Source organism: Bos indicus, chromosome 12 (assembly GCF_029378745.1).
Source record: "Bos indicus isolate NIAB-ARS_2022 breed Sahiwal x Tharparkar chromosome 12, NIAB-ARS_B.indTharparkar_mat_pri_1.0, whole genome shotgun sequence".
Lineage (NCBI taxonomy): Eukaryota > Metazoa > Chordata > Mammalia > Artiodactyla > Bovidae > Bos > Bos indicus.
The window spans coordinates 80,883,096-80,901,243 of NC_091771.1; the positions used below are offsets into that span (position 1 = coordinate 80,883,096).

Consider the following 18,148-nt stretch of genomic DNA (forward strand, 5'->3'; position numbering starts at 1 on the left):
GCATTTCAGCTTCAGCACCGGTCCTTCCAATGAGTAATCAGAGTTGATTTCCTTTAGGATTGACTGGTTTGACCTCTCATGTTTACCGCATTGCAACTAAATGGATAATGTTGATTGTAATAGGAAAAACACAACTTTTCAGCTAAGTGAGCTAATTATACTTTGTTCCTCTTATTTGTAAAACAAGGAAACAAAATCTATCTCACTGGCTCCTTACGGAAGCCAAAGAGACTTGCCTGCATAGAGTACTTATCACTCTACCCGGCAACCAATACTTATTAGTTTTCCTTTCCTCTCCTCTTTTCCACTTTCCTGATCCAGGTCACATGTGGATTAGTGTCCAGGCAAGACCAGAGAGCAGATCTTTCCATTTCTGGGCCAAAATTCCCTTCTGCACAGAATCCTTCCATCCTTCACATAAAAGTGGGAAGTAACTATCTAAGAAGTCTTTTTTTAAAATAAAGAAACAGGGAGGGACTGGTGCCCCTGTCTTAAAAATAGTCATTTCTATTACAAACCATGAAATAATTGTCAAATTAGCCAAGGGGTCCTCTTCTTAGAATTTAGATGTGACATTGTTCTTTTGTTTCTCATACCTAGAGAGGCTGGGAGAACTATAGTGGCTTAGAAAGAACAGGAGAAAAATTGAGTGTGTCCATTATTAAATGAGCTTGTTTGAATCCATCGGACATTAGGATACAATGCTGGTCTTGGAAGTTTACCTTTTTGACCAAAGCAAGTAGATCTGTGGGCTTCCCAGGTGGCTCAGTATAGAGAGTCTGCCTGCCAATGCAGGAGATGACAGGTCGATCCCTGGGTTGAGAAGATCTCCTGGAGAAGGAAATGGCAACCTACTCCAGTATTCTTGCCTGGGAAATCCCATGGACAGAGGAACCTAGTGGGCTATGGTCCATGAGGTTGCAAAGAGTCAGACACAACTTGGCAACTAAGCAACAAGAAGTTAGATTTGCAGGGCCAACTGAGTTCTCAGATTAAAACCATCGATTTCAAGGTCACTGGGTGGCTTTAACAGTGTATCTGACATGCACAGACAATAATTTTTTAACATCTATCCTCCTATAGATGAAAAATTATTTTCAGTGGTAATGATGGGGTAGTAATTAATAATCAAGATTTATTTCCAGCTTTATTAAGATACAGTTGACATGGCATTATGTAAGCTTAAGGTGTGCAGCATAATAATTTACATATAAATAATAGCCGCAATAACTTTGGTTAACATCTGTCATCTCATAGAAATACAAAGAAAGAAGAGAATGTTGTTTTCTCTTTGTCATGAGAACTCTTAGGATTGACTTCCTTAACTTTTGAATATACTGTACTTCAGGGTCCCCAACCTCCAGAATTTAATGCTTGATAATCTTAAGTTGACCTGATGTAATAATAATAGAAATAAAGTGCACAATAAATGTAATAATCTTGAATTATCCTGAAAACACTCCCTGCCCTGGTCAGTGGAAAAATTGTCTTCCACAAAATTGGTACCTAGTGCCAGAAAGGTTGAGGACCACTGCTTCATTGCGTGTGTGTGTGTGCACACGCTTAGTCACTCAGTCGTGTCCGACTCTTTGCAACCCCGTGGACTGTAGCCACCAGGCTCCTCTGTCCATGGGGATTCTCTAGGCAAGAATACTGGAGGGGGTTTCCGTTCCCTTCTCCAGGGGATCTTCACAACCCAGGGATTGAACCTGGGTCTCCTGCACTGGAGGCAGATTCTTTACCATCTGAGCCACCAGGGAAGCCCAGTGTATATTAACTATGGTCATCGTGTTGTATGTGACACACTGGTGCTTATTCATCATACAACTGGAAGTCTGTACCTTTTGGCCACCTTCATCCAATTCTCTGTCCCTGCCCTGTTAAGTACAAACCTCTTTTTTTATGAGTTTGGTTTTTGGCTTGTTTGTTTGCTTGGCTGGTTATTTTCAGGTTCCATGTGTAAGTGAAATTATGCACTATTTCTCTTTCTCCATCTGACTTATTTCACTTTGCATTTTGCCCTCAGGTCCCTTCATGTTGTTCCAAATGCCAGGATCACCTTCTTTCTCATGGCTGAGTAGTAGTCCATTCCACCACTGCCCCCTAGCCCAAGGAGACTGGGACCTGGCCCTGCTATCACAAAGATCTTCACATGGCTTCCAGAGCCTGCTGTGGCTTTCCGCCCAGTCTGGGGTGGTGCAGATGTCCTGGGACTGGGGGTGATCAGGGACCTCGACTGTGGGAGGAGTGGGGGAGAAGAGGGGCTAGCAGAGCTGTGGAAGCGCATGTGGACCTGGGCCAGGCGGTCGGTGGGAATTCTCAGGCCCTCCTAGTGTAGCACAGAAATGGGGACGGGGGAGCTGCTCTCGGCTCTAGCCATTTATTTTCATATCTAAGAGGGAATAAAAAGACCACATCTTATGTGTGAATATTTTTCCCAGTATCAGGATCTTTTCCAGTGAGTCAGTTCTTTGCATCAGGTGGTCAAACTATTGGAGCTTCAGCTTCAGCACCAGTCCTTCCAATGAATATTCAGGGCTAATTTCTGTTAGGATTTATGGTTTGATCTCCTTGCAGTCCAAGGGACTCTCAAGAGTCTTCTCCAGCACCACGGTTTGAAAGATAAACTCTTTTGCACTCAGCCTTCTTTATGGTCCAACTCTCACAACCTTATGTGACTATTACAGAAACCATAGCTTTAACTTTATGGACCTTTACTGGCAAAGTGATGTCTCTGCTTTTAAATATTCCATCTAGGTAGGAAAGAGGGTAATCAGGATCTATTACTTGCAGCTCTTGAGGATTAAATTATGCCCCACTAAAGGATGGGTGAAATCCCTCCATCCGGTGCCTTGAATGTGACATTTGGGAAGACAGTCTTTGAAGATGTAATTAAGATGTGGTCCTCCAGAAGTCTGAGGGACTCTAAATCCAGTGACCTGTGCACTTATAAGGAGAAAGATTTGAAGACACAGACACACAGAGGAAAAACCACATGAAGACAGAAGCAGAGCAAGGAAAGCTTGCTCAGACAAGGAGCACCAGGACGGCAGGCAGCCACCAGTAGATGGGAGACAGGAATGGGAGCATGTCTCTGGCAGATCCTCTAGAAGGATTCAGACCGTTGGCATCTTGATGTCAGTTTGGGGGCACTAGAGCTGGGAGTGAGGAAATTTTTGTTGTTTTAAGCCTTTCAGTTTATGGTACTTTGGATGACAGCTGCAGCAAACTAGTACACAGTGGATAAAGTGTTTTGCCAAACGGGATGTTCGGCAAAGCCACGTTGTTGACACTACAGTGGCGATGACCTTGCTTCGATAATACAGCAGCCTCATTCCCTGAGGTTGGCCAAAGTTCTTTGTAACCTTGGGTAAAGAGGATCTTCCCTGGTGGCTCAGACGGTGAAGAATCTGCCTGCAACACAGGAGACCCAGGTTTGATTCCTGGGTCGGGAAGATCCCCCGGAGAAGGAAATGGTTACCCACTTCAGTATTCTTGCCTGGAGAACTCCAGGGACAGAGAGCCTACTGGGCTACAGTCCAAGGGGTCGGAAAGAGTCGGACATGACTGAGTGACACTTTCCCTTTCAAAGAGTAGGACTTATTTAAAGATTCTTTTCTTTCTAAAAACATTGTGTACTTATCTCCTGATAAAGTTATATAGGCTATTCCTTGGTAATTTTTGACAGTAAAAAAAAGTCTACTCCCATGTGCTTTCCTAAATGGAGGAAAGAGAATCAAGAAGACCCTACCGGGCATGAAGTTTAGATAAAAAATAAAAGCAGATGACCCTATCCTACCTTGGCTGTCATCTTTGCCTGCAGTCAGATGCTTAAGGAAAAGCTGAAAACACATTACCTGGCAGCGTGTGCCTAAGATGTTAACATAAGATGTGAGGAAAAGGGGCCTCCTAATAAAAAAAATTGTGTATTCTAAATAAAGTTAAATAGCTTTTTCTTGAAAGGACTGCTGGTGGGCTTCAGTGTGCTGGTATATATCATGACTCGCTAAGAGAAGAATACAGCATGTCTCTTTCCATGTTTACTTTATCATAGAGCCTTTTATGGAAGAAGTTTCTGAAACTGCACCTCCATGTACTAATAACTCTGGGGTATAAGCACCTAAAATATAGCTTCTACTGATGCTTTATGGAGTCATTGTGAGATGAATGAGCCTTTTAGTATCATCTGTACATTGTGCTTATTTTTCCTCTATTTTTCCAAATCTCCATTTTAAAAAGTCTGTAACCTTTGACCCACAAACCATTACCCACCTCTGTATATATACCTTAGTTTGGAGTTTAAGATCTTCCATCCAATATAAGAGATGTATTCTTTTTCTAGATACTTCCTTGTCTCCTAAATCATTCTTATTTTCTTCATAGTTGATATTGGGCTTTCGTTATTGGGATGAACCATAAGAAATAGCTGGCATTTAACTTATAGAAGTGGCTGTTTCTTTGCTGTATGACACAGGGAGCTCAAACCTGTTGCTCTGTGACAACCTAGAGGGGTGGGATGGGGTGAGAGGGAGATTCTAGAGAGAGGGGATGTATGTTTACCTATGACTGATCCATGTTGGTATACGGCAGAAAGCAACACAATATTGTAAAGCATTTATCTGTCAATTAAAAATAAATAAATTTATTTTAAAAGTGGCTATTTCACATTGTTTAACCTAATACACTAATATTATTAAAGAATCATTACAGTGACCGATATTCTTAATTCACCAAAAGAGGTTTAGCCACTTTAAGAATTTGGCTCAATACGTTCATAAATAGACTGGCAGGAGAGATCACTTATGCTTGTCAGTGATACCCAGCTGGCTGAGATTGACAGGATCGTGTAGGACCAGACAGGGATGCAAGATGATACGATCAGTTTGACAAAGTAACATGCTCTGGATAAAATGAATTGCAATTAGGGTGCAGGCAAGGTGTTGTTGTTTGTGAAACAGAATAATTAATTCAAAAAATTCAACAGGAATAGAAACCCTTATGTGGACTGGGCCACATGCAGAGGAGTTTTAAAGTCAGAGCCGATCAGAGACCCAGGCTCTGCCCGACATGCCCGCGTGGCATGCCTTTGAGCCATCCACTCGGACCGACCATCTGGACCTCATCGTGTGGATTTTGGCCTCCACCTCGAATGACTGTTGGCCCCAGATCAATGATTCCGCTTCATTGTGGCCTATGAGAAATTCATAGTGCCTGAAATAGGCACTAAGACATGGCATTGTCATCTTGAATAATATACGAATACTCTCTCCCTGGTGGCTCAGATGGTAAAGAGTCTGCCTGCAGTGCAGGAGACCAGGGTTCGATCCCTGGGTCAGGAAGATCCCCTGGAGAAGGAAATGGCAACCCACTTCAGCATTCTTGCCTGAAGAATTCCATGGACAGAGGAGCCTGGTGGGCTACAGTCCATGGGGTCACAAAGAGTTGGACAAGACTGAGTGACTAGCACCTTCTTCTTCATTCTCCCTGCAACCCATTCAAACTCTGCTCACCTTTCAAAGCCCAGTTAAAGGTCAAAGAAGTCCAGAAAATCTTTCTCCTCTTCTGTAGGTTGTAGACTACATCCTTCAACTTCATACAACATACAACAAATGGTTCTGGCTGAACATAACACAATCCTCTTTGCATATTAGCCTTGACTTTGCAGTTTGTAAATCCCTTGAGGACAAAGACCAAGGATTGTATGTGTTTTGCACTTCTGTCTAATATGCAATCAATGAAGACATTAGCTGGCTTCTTCAAACAAGACTTGATAAAATTAATGACCGCAAAAATAAAAACAGCAAAATGTTGATTTGAGAAAATGAAAGGTTGAGAAACTTTTGTGAAGGTGGATGGCTATGACTCTTATCCTTTTGACTCCTGAACCAAATTTTCCCATCAGGAAACAAAATGTATACTTATTTTTCATGTTAATCTTATCCCAAAGTGGGAAAATTATAAATATATAGAGATATATATTTAATATATCTATACAATTTATTGCATATGAAATTCAAATAAACATAAGGCCAATGTTTAGTAGAATTTTATCTAAGATTCCTTACTTAGAGTTTGTGATCTTATGTGTTATAAAATGCAGCTAAATGGAAACAATTTTTATTGGGTTTTGGTGTCTTAAATGTGCAAGTGCCTGGCGGACTTTTTTAGTGCTAAATTTTCTGATCATGTGTTTTTTAGACCTCTGGTTAATTATCTAGCCTAATGTCTCTATGAGTTAATGTTTTTAGCATGAGTTATCAAAGGTGATTTTGGAAATAAAGCCCACATAGTCCATTGTATGGAGTATAAATAGTGCCCCCCCACCCCGCCAGCTGCTGCCATATACTTGTGTTTGAATTTATTATGGTTCATTCCTGAGCCAGCATCAGTCTTAAGATTCTTTGAAGAACAATCTAAGTCTAACTGGATGTTGTTAAATTCTCAGGCCACGGTAAGTGTGACTGTGGCAGATGCAAATGTGATGAAGGATGGTTTGGTGACGCTTGCCAGTACCCAACCAACTGTGACCTGACCAAGAAAAAGAGTAACCAAATGTGCAAGAATTCTCAAGACATCATCTGCTCTAATGCAGGTAAGAATTCTGTCCCCAAAGCATCCTCAAATGAAATAATCAAAGTTGGGTTCTTAATGGAAATATGTAGGCATTGAGAAATGTTGAACCTCGGAGTGAGACTGCTTTTGAGTGTATTTTTTTTTTTTAATGAAATTCAGATAAATCAATTGGGGAAAATGTCATCTTGCTGAGACTGGCAAGTCTGATGCTCTCCAGCTGTTCCACATGCCTCCTTCAAGCAGGATATTTTCTGGAATAAAAACCCCTGACAGCATTTTATGTCAACTGTGAGCCATGTTTTCAAATGCTGGATTAATTCTCTTAAAAAGGATTTGTATGAACTGAATTAATTGTTCTCTGTTACAGATCAAGGGGGCTTTGAATTCATATGTTACCATCATATAGAATTAAACTTTTCAAATTTGACAGAGGTTTCAGGTGCCCTGGATGTGAAACCCATTGAAGAAGATAGTGACAGCAAGAGTTTTATTTAACTGAAATATTTTTCTATCTTGTAGATTTCATTTAAAATTATTTTCTTAGAAATGTACAGAGGAGCTGTTAAAATTAATTACCCAAATCATATAAAATGCAACAACTATGGTTTGGGTTTTAATGGTGTTTAGCCAATATTACTATACTTAAATATTCTTTTGACAGTTGAGCACACAGAAGCTCAAAGTCAGTTTATATTCTCAACCCCGGTTGAAACTGGGAATGCTCCTGTCCTCACTGGAGGCTCTGATTTCATTGCTTTGGTGTCTGATATGAACTGTAGTGGGTTTTTAAAGTTCTCTGGGTAGTTCTTCAGCACAGTGGTCCCTAATCTTTTTGTCACCATGTACCAGTTTCATGGAAAAATTTTTCCAAGGACTGAGAGTGGGATGGATGGTTTAGGGATGATTCAAGGGCATTGCATTTATTGTGCATTTTATTTCTATTATTATTACATCAGCTGCATCTCAGATCATCAGACATTAGATCCTGGAGATTGGGCACCGCCTTGTTAAGTAGATCTGGGGGTATGAGTTTTTGCTTTGTGTGCTCCAGGCCAGGGTTTGACGACACATGAATACCTGCCCTCCTGAAGTTCCTGTGGTTGGGGGACTCCTTTTACAATCAGAGCTGGGACCTTTCCATAGCCTTTGAGAGGAATTGCTCTGTGAAGATTCAGAGCAGTAGGCTATTTTGTTAGTAGTAATCGGGGCTATTTCCAAGGCAAGTTGTGACTGGTGCAACCTGGAACCATGATGGAAGTCCTGACAGTCAGATGTTAACTGTCACTCTCCTGGCTTCTCTCCAGCACTTCCTTCTTTTCTTTCTTCTTAGTAAAATCTTTCTACTTCTGGTTCACAATACCCACCCTCCAAACACATACGTGCACACACACACACACGCACACACACTCTCCCTCTCTCTCAACTTCATGCTTTCTAAACTTCTTTCAGTAATAAGTTTTGAAATCGATTTCAGTTCTGTTTCTTTGTAGTCTATTTTTGGATTGATTGATTTTCAAATCCAGTTTTTCTTTCTTTTTAATAATAATAATACATTTAATAATTATTAAAAATTTAATAATACGTTTTAACCACCTAAGAATTAGTTTAACTGTGTCTTTTAACTAAGAATTATTTAGCTATTTAATACTTTAAAATGTATAACTATCATGGAATCTAAACGTGTGATTCACTACATCATCATCTCAACACGTCCAAAAGGAGGAAATTTACAGAATTGTTTTAGTAGATGATGAAACACGTAGGATAAGGTATAAGATGCATTTCTAAGATATTTTTACCTCTATTTTTTAACATGGATGTAGTATTTTTATGTAATCTACTGTGCCTATTCCAGCTTTGCCAACAATGCCTTTTATAGCATCGCCCCCACCTCTGTTCCAGTCTAGGGGCAGTGTTACGTCTGGTTGTCATAAATCTTCAGACTCCTTTAATGTGTCTTTAGACAATTTTCACAGACAACACAATCTTTTTTACTCTCCTCTCAGTTTCTTAGCCTTTCAAGTTTACTTTGGGGATCTTGTCCTCACATGTCTTTCTTTAATGCCTACTTCTCCCAGCCTAGTTCAGGCCCACTGCCCACATGTTGTGTTAGTCTGAGTCCCTTGGACAACAAGGAGATCACACAAGTCAATTGTAGAGGAAATAAACCCTGACTATTCATTGGAAGGACTGATGCTGAAGCTGAAGCTCTAATACTTTGGCCACCTGATGGGAAGAGCTAACTCATTGGAAAAGACCCCGATGCTGGGAAAGGTTGAAGGCAAAAGGAAAAGGGAGCAGCAGAGGATGAGATGGTTGGATGGCATCACTGACTCAATGGACTTGAATTTGAGTAAATGCTGGGAAATAGTGAAGAACAGAAGAGCCTGGTGTGCTGCAGTCTATGGTGTGCTACAGTCCATTGGGGTTGCAAAGAGTTGGACACGACTGAGTGACTGAACTGAACTGAAGATGTTGCTAAGAGTAGGATACGACTTAGCAACAGACAACAGCAACAACTGAGTTGTTATTACTGATCTTTCCCCTTCATACAGCAGTGTGGTTTTCAGGAAGCAGCTTGGAGCAGAAAGCGAAGAGGAGCTGTATGGAGTGGGGAAGAAGACCAAAGGGCAGGGGGAGAGGGAGATGGAGCTGGGGACCAAAGGAGTCCCAGAAGGTGGCTCCAGAGGGGCACAGAATGGCCAGGCATAGTCTGCAGAGCTGAGTCAGAGCAAAGCGAGTCTCCTGCACCATCGCATCAAGGATATAGGCCGGTGTTCAAGACAGGGAGTCATCCTAGAAAGAGCCAGCTATATTAGGCAGAACGAAAAGTCAGAACTAAAATAATCCAGCAGGAGACAGAAGACCAATTCTAGAGACTGAGCTAATTGGCAACCAAGAAAGAGCCACGGTTTGACACAGCATGAACGCGCGAGTCTGGCGCGTCTGCTGGGGCTTCCATATGCTGTTTCTTGGAGCCTCAGTTGTGAATTCCACTTGATGAGTAAGACAGGAAGGCTCTGAACTGTTGTAAACTTCCCGCGTCACCCAGGGATGGTTCAGATGTGTGGATTGCAGGGAGCCAGCCTGTGGGGGACGTCAGGGAGGAGTTGTAGAATTGAGAGCAGAGACTATGCCTTCTCATCTTCCCTGAAAACAATGATGGCGTCATAATCCTCATGATGGTACACCTCTCTCCCTAACCGGGAAGTGCTCCTGGTATTCCAACAGATACATTCTAAAATCCTTGACCAATATTCTGGATCCCGTACTTTCTGCCTGCAGCAGACACTTTTCTCCAAACTCAAGTCAGAGTCTTCACTGTTGTTTAATTCTTCATCCTTATTCGTTAGCTCAGACTCTGTCTTCAGCATCACAAGGCTTTTCTCCATCTCCTTTTCTTGAAATTCTATCTGTATACCAAGTGCCAACTCAAAACTTACTCCTTTGCTGTGCATTTCCTCCTTCACAGAGCCAGCCTGAGGTTCATGCTATCTTTATAGCTTTTGTCACAAATCTGTTGCAAATGCCTTTGTGGCATCTGGTTTCATATCTCCATTGTGTACTAAGTATCAATCATCCAGCACATTCTTCTTGATCTATAATTTACTTGGTTTTAATTTTATTCCTCTTATTATCTCCTATAGCACCTACAACTTCACCAGTGATATAATAAGCAACGAGAAAATGTAATGAATAGAGATGTGACTGGTTGAAAGACAACATAAATAAATGTGAAAATGAAAAAGATGGGTGATAATTAGGGGAAAAAAAAGAGATGAGGCAATCCCATGAATCGTAGCATAGATTCAAAATGAACTTTTATAAATCAAAATAGTTTCCAGGGGAAAAAAAAAAAACAAGAAAATGAAATGTAATAAAAGTAAAATTCACACAGGCATTCTCAAGGAAGAAAAATAACAAGCTCAGGTTCTGTGAAATCACCATTTATTTGTGACTGTGAGAGAAAGAAGTGACCCATGTAACAGAATCACACAGAGGGTTGGAAATCAGGAAACAGTGGGATCCATAAATATAAAATGTGTCTGGAGAAAATATTTGGGAATATGACTAATGTACTCGAAGTCTTAATGGGAGAAGACAAGGAACCCAGCATTTTCTGGAAGTCTATAATGTGCTAGATACAATAGAGTTTTTAGAAAGATGACAGGGTGATATATTTATCACTTGTTCTTCAGAGTAGCTCTATGAAGTAGACATTATTTGCAGATCAGGAATTTGAGAGTTAGAGATAAAAAACAATGACCTCAAAAGTGTACAGCTAGAGGGGATTAAGACCTGGATTTAGCTTCAGAGCTTCCTTAGTCCTAAATCCATACTCTGTCTGGTTCAACACATAGAGGATTTCCAATATTCAGTAGCTCAATTCAAATTTCAATATCTTTAGTTCTTTTCCATCCTTTACCTCTCAAAACCAGTCACTGAGTCATCTTTTCTTTCTCCTGAAAATATCCCCATGTGTATTTCCTTTTTTCTAAACTCATGACCGTAACGCGGGTCAGCCTCTATCTTCTTTCCTGCAGACTAATGAACCAACATTCCTTCAAATCCACTTTGCCTCATTTCAATGCATTCGCCATGTGACAACCAGAATAACCTGGTGGAAGTAAATGCCTGATCACATGACTCCCTTGTTGAAATATTTCAGTGGCTTCTCGTTATTCTTGGATGAAAGTTGGAAATCTTTAATGTGACCTCTTTGTTGTTGTTCAGTTGCTAAATCGTGTCTGACTCCTCGCAACCCCATGGACTGCAGCAGACTAGGCTCCCCTGTCCTTCACTATCTCCTGGAGTTGGCTCAAATTCATGTCCATTGAGTTGGTGACAGTATCTAACCATCTCATCCTCTGCCACCCCCTTCTCCTTTTGCTTTCAGTCTTTCCTGCATCAGGGTCTTTTCCAATGAGTCGGCTCTTCCCATCAGGTGGCCAAAGTATTGGAGCTTCAGTATCAGTCCTTCCAATGAACACTCAGAGTTGATTTCCTTTAGGATTGACTGATTTGATCTCCTTGCAGTCTAAGGGACTCTCAAGAGTCTTCTCCAGTACCACAGTTTGAAAGCATCAATTCTTCAGTGCTCAGCCTTTTAGATTTCCATAAACTTCACCATTAGTTGCCTTTTTTTCCTTTCATGACACCCTCGGCTTTATTTTCCACTGTACACCAGCTATTTTCCCCTCTTATTTCCTCTTTTACTGCAGAGCGTTTGCTTGGTCTCTTGCTGGAAGTGGGCTTCTTCACCATCTCACTTCTCTTTGCTGTTATTTTTTCTTGGCTTTCAGTTCTCAGTTTAAGAGCCATTCCCCATTCCCCAGCCATTCCTCTTTGACCACCAGGTCTCAGATAAATCCCTTTACTGTGTGTTTCTGCAACATTGTGCACTTCTCCATTTATTTTATCACTTTGGTTTTTACTCCTATAAAACTTTAAGAGGAGGTTATGGCTGAATTGATCACCTGTTGCATTTCCAGAGTCTAGGATGAGATCTAGCGAATGCCAAAGTCTCAGTTACTCTGTGGTGATGGATGTGATGATCAATTAAAGATTAAAAAATAAGCATTAAAAAGGAAGCTACTCAAATGGACAATCTACTTCTCAGTATCTTTTGAATGCTGTTTTATTGTCAGTGAACTCACTCTCAGGGGTTGTAGTCAAATCCTTTTACACTTGACAGGGTATGTGGAGAGCAGTAGACCAGATGGCTGTGGTGCCTCTGTTTCACTCTGAGCTGCCCTGAGAGTCTGGTGAGGTTCTAGGACTCCATGCATAAGGAAAACCCACTCTGGGCCCTTTGTCACAGGGACATGGGTATCACTTTAACACTACAGATATGAAGTTTTTAGGAACATTTGAGTTTTTCATTTATTTAAATTTGATAATGAAGCCACAAATATTTATTATATAAATAATAAGCTCAAATATTGCACAAAGCATTGAATAAATAGCTGGTGAGGAAGATAAGCAAGGTTACTTTTCTCACAAAGCTTAGCATTTTCTGCTTTAGTTCACTCAGACCCAGGTGTAATCAGAAGATATTCATTCATGCATTGATTGGATGGACATTTATAATGTAACTCTGCTCTTGGGGAGTTCAGATTTACATTCATGAAACTATTAGAGGTCAATCATAATAGCTGTGTGCTATAAAATGTAACTAATGGGCTACAATAATCTCAAAAAAAGAATGTCATTATCCATCTCATCATACCCAGTAAAACCTAATTGGAACATAAAATTGATTGGAATTGTCTTTATCCATGAAAGAGAGGTTAAAATTCATTAATTATGATTTATATGCATTTAATAAATAATTTTTGCTTTGTTTTAATGGTTTAGGTACATGTCACTGTGGCAGGTGTAAATGTGATAATTCAGATGGAAATGGACTTGTCTATGGTAAATTTTGTGAGTGTGATGACAGAGAATGCATAGATGATGAAACAGAAGAAATATGTGGAGGTATGTATATTAACTTTGCAGAAAACAACATAAGTACTTGATTTTGTCACCTGTTTCATTGAACTTCTATCTCTATGAGTTTATATACTGGGTTTACTCATTTAAGCTGAACCTATGTTTATTTGGAAAATACTTCATATAAGGAGATATAGACTAAGGCATTCAGAGCAGATTAATAAACCTTTGTTGTTGTCGTTCAGTCACTCAGTTGTGTCTGACTCTTTGCAACCCCATGGACTGCAGCATGCCAGGCTTCCCTGTCCTTCACCATCTCCTGGAGTTTGCTCAAACTCATGTCCATTGAGTCGGTGATGCCATCCAACCATCTCATCCTCTGTCATCCCCTTCTCCTCCTGCCTTGAATCTTTCCAGGCATCAGGGTCTTTTCCAGTGAAAAATTGTTTATACTTTTTATTTTGTAACCATTTTATTGAAGTATTATTTACAGTGTTGTGTTAGTTTTAAGCGTACAGCATAGTGATTCAGATGATATATTTGTGCATATATGTATATTCTTTTTCAGATTCTTTTCCATTATAGGTTATTATAAGATATTGAATATAGTTTCCTGTCTTATGCAGTAGGTCCTTGTTGTTTATTTTATATAGAGTAGTGTGTATCTGTTAATCCTAAACTCCAAATTTATCCTAATTTATCCCTAACCCCGGTATCCCCTTTGGTAACAGTGTGTGTTTTCTATGTCTGTGCATCTATTTCTGTTTTGTAAATAAATTCATTTGTATCATTTTTTTAGATTCCATTTACAAGTGATATCATATGATACTTAGAGCAGACTAGTATTTTTTGAGTTTTTCTCTTTAATTTTTTATTATTTTTTAATTGAAGGATAATTGCTTTACAGAATTTTGTTGTTGTTTTCTAGTACTTTTTAAATGCAGAATCACATTGTTCCCAGAGAAGAGCCCGATCATTATGGCAACAGGCCAGTTGCCTGGTTCTGAAGTAGTCCTAGTTGGACTCTATCTTCTTTGCTCAGCTTTTATTTTGCCTCTTTTCTCCCAGTCTCTCTATTGCATGTTTTAATTTCATTTTCTTTCCCATTTTGAACCATAACCCTGTAAATACTCTCATGTGCTATTGGGGACATTGAAGACCAATTGGATTATTAGCCTGGAATCTATCCCTCCCCACACACTTAGATAACTTTTTTCATGATTGTTTCTATGGACAACCATTACTCAATCATTTTTCTGTTGTATCAATTATTGCAGGCTTGCTAATGTCAAGAGCTGCAATGAGTACTTCTTATTCAATAGGTAACTTACCAGGATCCGAAATGACTTGGCAGGGTTAAATGGAATTTAGACTCCTGTCTATCTCATGCCTGGCTTCCCTGATGGCTCAGTGGGTAAAGAACCTGCCTCAATGCAGGAGATGCAGGTTTGATCCCTGGGTCAGGAAGATCCCCTAGAGCAGAAAATGGCAACCCACTCCAGTATTCTTGCCTGAAAAATCCCATGGACAGAGGAGCCTGGAAGGCTACAGCCCAAAGGGTTGCAAAGAGTTGGACACGACTGAGTGACTATGCACACACACGTACTGTCTGATGCCAAAGACTGTGCTATTGATTGCTCCCCATAGAGACCTGCCCTGGAGTTTGGAGCTCCACAAGGAAAGCCCTTCTTACCACTTGTACTATATTAATAGTTCCCTTCTCTTCTGCTTCCCTCTCTGCAACTCTGTGCCCAGGGTTTCAACCAAGACTGGCACAGGGCAGGAAAGTAAACAGCAGTGAGAATCACTTCAGTTTGGGAACACTCTTCTCTGCTGTTATGAAACATTTTAACCTGCTTACCTCTGGCCTAATCTCTCTATCCATAAGTAATTAATTCTTTCATTGAAATCTGAAGAGACTCTGTCCACAGAATCCTATCCTGCATACCAAATGGGTGATTTCAGAGGAGTATTTGCCCTGAAAGGATCAGGAGCCAGCGGGGTGGGGAGGAACCAGAAGGCCATCAAGTGTCACTAAGCTGCTGCTTTGCTTACAAAACAAATTGAGGCTTCAATTCCTGCGGTCATCCAGATGCTCTTGTTTTAGGTCAGCTCGGAGCTCTCTCTCTGGTGTCCTAGCTGTTCCACCAACCAGGATAAAACAGAAAGAGAAGAACCTTCATTTTTTCCTCCCAGTGACCGAAGCTCGATGCTGCTCAGACAGTTCTGCTAAAGGGCTTGTTCCAAAATGATTAGAAATTAGATAAAGCTACCCACACATGTGATGTGTTTGTCTTCCTGGTATTTCATTTGCAGTTATCACAGATCAAAAAACAGGAAGGGAACGTGTGGAGCCAGTGTTTTCTGATACACACTGCCAAAGCAAAGTCTATTTGCGTGTGTAAATATAAACATTGACCTGGAAAGAACAGGAAATGTTTAATGCTCAACCTTTCCACTCATTATTGCTGTTGGTTTGAGGCTAAAGCAATTTCATGGTGCAAACTCTCTGACCACAGATAACCAACATTCCCGTAAAATCCTCTGGCGATGGCACTGTGTAGGATTCTAGATTTTTCCATGTATCATTCACATGAAAACAGTCTGTTGAGAGGTGATTCTACAGCCCAATAGGGAAGCAATTCAAAAAGAGATTTTCTTACTCCATCAGTTTGCACAAAGCCAAGAATGATGTTCATTGCCTGGGCTGTGTATTGTCCTAAGGCTTATATTTTATCTCGGTTATCCAACTATGTCTTATTACAGTACTTTCACTTGAATTATGAAGATATCTGCTTAATTTTCCATATCTGCATATGGTATAGCTTTACATGATTTATTCTAATAATCCTGTTCACCTCTATCTCAATGATTTTTTAGTATAACCTTATCAGTACTGAATTTTATAAGCATACAAAGAATTTGGGTGTGAGGAATGAAGATTTATGATCATTTATTAATCTCATGGTAAGCCTTACATGAGATTAACGAACTGCTGCATGTTACATAAATTTCTTATAATGACAGAGGAAATAAACTTTGAAGATTTCTGAGATTATACTACTTTAAGTATAATCTACTTAAAGGAAATTCTACTTTAAGAAGTTAATCAAGCCTTTAAAAAAAAAAAAAAAACTGACTCCTAGGAAAAGGAAAATTGCTTTTAGTAAGCAATTGTCTTGTTTTCTTTCAGTGTAACCCTCAGGTTCCTGAGGCTTGTGATATAACACTGGCTCATGATATTTTTGTGTGCATACATATAGAGATAGTTTTAAGTCCATGAATAAAATGTATAGCTTTTATATTTTACTACTGATGAAATCATTTGATGGTCTTTATGTCAGCTTAAGTGAAAAAGTTAAAATTTGCTGTAGAAATGATCCTTGTCTATTAGCTTATGTGCTTAGTCACTCAATCGTGTCCTACTCTTTGCAACCTCATGGACTGTAGCCTGCCAGGCTCCTCTGTCTATGGGATTCTCCAGGCAAGAATACTGGAGTGGGTAGCCATTCCCTTTTCCAGGGGATCTTCCTAACCCAGGGATCGAACCCAGGTCTCCTGCATTGCAGCTGGCTTCTTTACCATCTGAGCCACTAGGGAAGCCCCATCTCCAGCTTAAGAAGAGATTTTCTGTAGATACTCCAATTGCAGCTCATTTAGACAGAAAACATGACATTATACACTGGGTCCTTGTCTTTTTCTCTATATTTCACTCTAGCACTTTCTCTTCATCTCTGACTCTCTCTGTCTCTCTGATACATATCTACATGAAGGAAGTCTCATCTGAGAGGCAAAAATAGCATGAGACCAGCATATTTTATCGTATTTTCCCCTTCATATGTGTGTGTACCAGGCCCTACTGACACTCCCGCTGTTGGCCAGAAATGCCAGAATGTGTTTAGAAAGAAAAATAGCCTTGCTATTAGTTTCCCATGGAGGCTCTGGGATGATGGCTGATGGAGAAGAGAGAGGCAAGAGCAGACTTTAGCCATAGACTGATAAAGCATAAATTCATGTACAGCAGAAAGAATAGACTAAAAACGAAAATGGTGCTGTTTTTCATCATAGGTGCAAGAACACACGTTCATGGTTGTTGACATAACTACAGAAAAAAAGAGGATATACAAGGAGATTTGGGGCGAAAAAGACTTGTCATCTTTTGGGAATTTGTAGGGTTGCTGGACATGGGCACAGAAAGTGATGAGGTGACATCATTACAGATTGCATGGACATAAGTATGAACAAGCAGAGTAATAGTTTATGGAGCAATGGGAGCTGCAGTGGTGTGGGGGCAGCTAGAGACAAAATGATGGGCTGTCCTTACCCAGCACTTGTATCCTCTTGACAGATAGGAAGGGGATTTGACTTTAATACCAAGGGTCCATGCTGTTTTATTTGTAGTTAGTAGTTTAAGTACTACTAAAAGTTGATTTAGCTGAAACCCTCTGCCACATGGTAAAACACAATAGCTTGTTGGATACTGTTGAATGAAAAGATAAAATGTTTCCTCTGGCTAAAGAAATGGCTCAGTCATTAATACTGTGCATCCAAGGAAGTATGCACCATTGGTTTCTCATGGTTAATTTCAAATGACTCAAGAAATGCTCTCAGAGTGAATGCTTATATACATTTGAGTTTGATGTACACATTTGTGACTGGAGGCCTGGTAGACTTTCTCTGTCTTTCATGCAGTTTCTTGAACACTCTGTCATTTTCCTCAGCCATCTGGCTAGGACAAATCAGAGGACACCTTGACTTGCTTTATGTGTGTGATGATGTAGATGTGGGCACACCTATGATGTTTTGGTGGCACGCTATATAATTTGATTATTTTAAGCAAGAACCATGGAGCAGGTTGATTATTTCCAAAGGCAGAAGTGATCACCAAGAGGTAGAAAGTTAATTCTGCTTTTGAAAGCTGCTTTTTTTCCTCACTGTGTAAAATTCATTTTGGGTAAAGGCCACGGAAAGTGTTACTGTGGAAACTGTTACTGCCAGGCTGGTTGGCATGGAGATAAATGCGAATTCCAGTGTGACATCACCCCCTGGGAGAGCAAGCGAAGATGTACATCTCCAGATGGCAAAGTCTGCAGCAACAGAGGTGTGTCTTTCATATTCATTACCACGTAATTGGGGAAAA

The 18,148-nt window shown here is 40.2% G+C and overlaps 1 protein-coding gene across 2 annotated transcripts in view; it reads left to right on the forward strand.

Moving 5' to 3' along the window:
- ITGBL1 (integrin subunit beta like 1) overlaps positions 1-18,148 on the forward strand; it is a 236,027-nt gene that overhangs the window by 101,405 nt on the left and 116,474 nt on the right. For both annotated transcript variants that reach the window (XM_070800449.1, XM_070800450.1), the window contains 3 exons: positions 6,446-6,592; positions 12,931-13,053; positions 17,969-18,109. In XM_070800449.1, the coding sequence (XP_070656550.1) occupies positions 6,446-6,592; positions 12,931-13,053; positions 17,969-18,109 (411 nt within the window). The remainder of the gene's footprint in view (positions 1-6,445; positions 6,593-12,930; positions 13,054-17,968; positions 18,110-18,148) is intronic.